Raw genomic sequence first — 4,115 nt, forward strand, 5'->3', positions numbered from 1 at the left:
TTAGTACTTTCAAGCAAAGGGGTATTTGACTACTCACTACCGTGTATAATTTTCCTGCCCAGTTTCAGCTCCTTGATTGTTTTTAACGGTCATGTTGAGGTATAACTGCCATACAATAAAACGCACATATTTAAAGACTACTACTTGATAGGGGTTGATATACGCATCCACCTGCGGAACCGTCACCACAGTGAAGACCGTTTCATATTTATCACCCCCTCCACCCCAACCCCAGGCAACCACTGATGTGCTGGTCACCAGAGGTTTACCTGAATTTGTTTATCGTTTTCCAGCAGTGGAGTCATGCCGTGTGTACTCCTTTGCTGGATTCTTTCACTCACATAATTATCCTAAGGCTCATCTGTATCACTGCATTCGTTAACAGTTCATCCCTTTTTAGCGATCCTTTAAATTCCCTCCACCTTAACCTTACTAGTAAGAAACAGAACTGTCAGGAATTAAGAGAATTTTAGAATAAGTAAGGGCCTCAACTACTTACATCTTCTTTTTCTTCAGCATCCACCTGGGCAGTATATTTATCCTCTGGTATAGGAACCTTCAGGGCATTAAACTACAAACACAGGAATAACGAACTGTTGTTAATATCACCAGGAGTCCCCCCCAAAAGGACTCAAAAGCTGCTAATTGTAATAGATCATATAAAAACACATTCTCCATTCCAGGTGGTAAGAGCAGGCATCTGGGGCATTCTATTGGAAAGAGTATTAGACTGGCAATGGGAGCTCAAGGTTCCACTGCCTCATCACTAGCTGGAGACCTTGGACAATTCTCTCATTACAATGAGCTTCAGTTTCTTCACTTGATAAAGAGAGGCAGACTGATGACCTCAAAGAACCCTGCGGTTCCAAAGTAATTCTGATTTCTCTTTTTTTAATTTTATTTATTTTGGCTGTGCCACACAGCACGTAGGATCTTAGTTCCCTGACCACGGATGGTTACCTGTGCCCCTTGCAGTGGAAAAGCGGAGTCCAAACCACTGGACCACCAGGGAAGTCCCCTGATTTCTCTGTGAAAAGAAACCCTAGTGGACAGGTAGCGGAAGTCATATTTGCATAACAGAGATGGATGAGACCTTCTCCCTAGACGACGGCTTACTGTCTTGGCCCTGGCACTGAGCGCTGTTCCTAGCAGAGTGGGCCCTCAATAACTATCTGCTGAATGAACAAGCAAATCGTGGATAATCAAATTTAACATCAGAATATAGGTGGGCGAGGGCTTCCCTGGTGGTTCAGTAATAAAGAGTCCACCTGGTGATGCAGGGGACACAGGTTCGATCCCTGATCTAGGAAGATCCCACAAGCGGTGGAACAACTAAACCCGGGCACCACAACTATCGAGCCTGTGCTCTAGAGCCAGGGAGCCACAGCTACTGAGCCTACGTGCTGCAGGTCCTGAAGCCCTCACAGCCCAGAGCTAGGGAAGCCGCCACAGTAAGAAGCCTGCGCGCCATAACTAAGAGAGCGAACCCCTGCTCACCGCAACCAGAGAAAAGCCCACGCAGCAACAGAGACCCAGCACAGTCAAAAACTAAGTTATAAAAAGAAGAAGAAAGATAGGTGATCGAGAGACCACAGCTACAAGGGACAATAAAAAAGCAGAGGAAAACAGTAAAAGAGTAGGAGAAAATGTCAGCTTGATTTAAAAGGAGACAGTGGGGAGTGCAGAGGAAGCCAGGCAGAAACACCCAACTCAACAGCCCTCTGGCTCTCGGATTAAGCCTCTGTTATACCGTTTTCTTAGGTAAGAAACCTGCTGAATGAGGAGGCCCTAAGTTCTCCGCACCTACTTACCATTTTAAATCTGTCATCACAAGACCTTTGGCTGCACCCATCTCTCCTGAGCCTCCCTTGGGATCTGGGTGTTAACACCACTCCTCTTTCCTCACTGTCATCCCGTGTAACTGTCCACGGTCCTGCTCCCCCACCCACAGCCACGTTAACAAGACCAGAGCTTTAGCTGCCTGAAGGCTCACCTTCTTCTCAAAGTCATCCACCAAGCCAGCCTTTGCCACGTTGGCCTTGTAGTAAGCCCAGTCGATGGCAGGTGGCTTCTCAGGCAGAGTAGCCAACCTGCTCACACAGAAAAGCAAAAGTTAGGACTGTTCCACGAGCAAGACGAAATTCACACAGCAATTTCCCTATTCTTCATTCCTATGGCCTGGAGCTATCGCCACACTCTTCCCTAGGAGGGAGATCATAGGAATGCAAAAAAATAATAATAATAATTCACTAGTGTTTAGAAAATGCATGAATTTCTTTCTGCCAGAAGAACATCAGAATTCATATATTTTGTTTCCACATGAAATCACAAGTCCAGAGGCTCCCTCTCAGCAAGGTACTGACCTGGAGGTTAGGGTCTCATTCCAGGACTTCAAGGAGTTAGCCACGGCCTTCTGGTTCCGAGGGATGATCTCCCCAAAAGCTACCCAGTCAATGGTTTTTAGAGCAAGTTTCCGTCCAGCCATCTTGAGATCTTGGAAAATACAACAGGTCAGATCAAAACAGGGCTCTTGGAGAGAATCCTATGAAGGGCATCGCAGAAGTATTCAAGTTTTAAGAAATAGATCAGCATCATATGAGTGGGTATATCTGTCAACTAAAGGAATTAGGATGACAGTATCAGAAGAGGACACTTTAGTTTTTAAAATTCAAGATGTACAACCTGGCATATATTCTAGATGGTATACCCTCTCTTCCCCATCTCCTAATTTATCCTTAAAAGTCCAGTTATTAAAAAAAAGAAAAAATCCAGTTATCCAGTGTTTGCACTCCATGTACCTTTGGAAACATTGCTAAAGCAATATTCATGCATTACATAAAAGTTAGTAATTTAAAAACACTTCCACTCAGCCTACATTTTACTCACTGATTGTCCAGTGCACAGAACCTGACACATATTCACATTTCAACAAGGCTTAGTTAAATAGAGCAGACGCTGGAACGAAATTTCCTCACCTGAAAAATGGGGCTAATAAGCCCTCTTAGCCAAAAAAAGGCTGTTAAAAATATCAAATATAACTGTGCACACCAATTTGCACTACAAACTTAAGGGGCTCTCTACCCACACCTTATTCATGCCTGGTGATCCCCTGCAGTGTTAGTACATACCCTGAGTATACTGGCAATACTCAGAAAAAAAAAATGTTTTCAATACATACGTGAATGTGAGAGAACATGGAAAGTGATCACAACCGCTAAAGATCTTTAAAAACTATGGGGTGGATCACAAAGGAGATGTGGGCCTTAAAAGAAAGAAGACACATGTCCAACATCTGCCTCTTCCTTTTACTCTCAAGACAGCTTATGTTCCCTGGAGTGAAGGTGAGGGGCGGGTGACCTTAAATACACCAGATAGAGTAAGTGCCCTTGCTGAGAGTTTTCCAAGCTCGGAAGCTTCGTAAATGGGTCTGTTGTCTTTTATTTACTGCTGAATCCCCAGCGCCTAGAACAGATCCTGAACACAGCAGGTGCTCAGTGAATATTTACTGAATCGCAAAATGAACCCTGCACTAGAGAAGCTCTGAAAGCTCCACACGCTCGAAAGCTGGAACCTTCAGAAGGGAAGCGCACAGCCCTCCAGCCTGCTGGCGTCACCAAGCAGGCTAAAACTACGTCCCGGCAACGTTTCCTCAGCCTCCAAACCGGACTCCTGAAGCCGCCAGGCTGGAGTCAGGCTGGACGAGAGAAAGGTTACTGGAAGCCCTAAAAGTCAAGAGTCCACAAACTGGCCTCTGCGGCCTCGCGCTAGAGGGAGAGGACAGGAAGAGGGCGCGAAAGAGCAGCCGCGCGAAGCAGAGGAGAGACAAGGGTCGAGCCGAGGTATGCAGGAGCAGAGCAGAGAAACCCACTGTGTTTTGGTACGTGAGAGGCCCCCAAGCCCACTCACCTTCACCGACCCCGGGCGGCCCGCAGTCCACAGCAGCAGAGAACGGAAGTGGGTCACCGGAAGCTCTCCCCTCAGCCAACCCCAAACCCAAAGGGGCGGGCCTTGTCTTGCGGTTCAGCGAATAGAGGTGAGGGCTGATTCAGGAAGTTCCGCCTCCGGGGGCGGCGTAGCGCCTCCACAGCCCGGGGACGCGGACGCTGGTTGGGGGT

The 4,115-nt window shown here is 46.9% G+C and overlaps 1 protein-coding gene across 1 annotated transcript in view; it reads right to left on the reverse strand.

Moving 5' to 3' along the window:
- The window catches only part of ATP5H (ATP synthase, H+ transporting, mitochondrial Fo complex, subunit d), a 4,929-nt gene extending 917 nt beyond the window's left edge, over positions 1–4,012 (reverse strand). Inside the window, exons 1-4 of the mRNA XM_010856139.1 lie at positions 3,907–4,012; positions 2,364–2,493; positions 1,994–2,090; positions 500–571 (exon numbers count right to left, since the gene is read on the reverse strand). Of these exons, the coding sequence (XP_010854441.1) occupies positions 500–571; positions 1,994–2,090; positions 2,364–2,485 (291 nt within the window). The 5' untranslated portion in view covers positions 2,486–2,493; positions 3,907–4,012. The remainder of the gene's footprint in view (positions 1–499; positions 572–1,993; positions 2,091–2,363; positions 2,494–3,906) is intronic.
- Between the last annotated feature and the right edge of the window lie 103 nt (positions 4,013–4,115).

Source organism: Bison bison, unplaced genomic scaffold (genome assembly GCF_000754665.1).
Source record: "Bison bison bison isolate TAMUID 2011002044 unplaced genomic scaffold, Bison_UMD1.0 scf7180017864371, whole genome shotgun sequence".
NCBI classification, from domain to species: domain Eukaryota; kingdom Metazoa; phylum Chordata; class Mammalia; order Artiodactyla; family Bovidae; genus Bison; species Bison bison.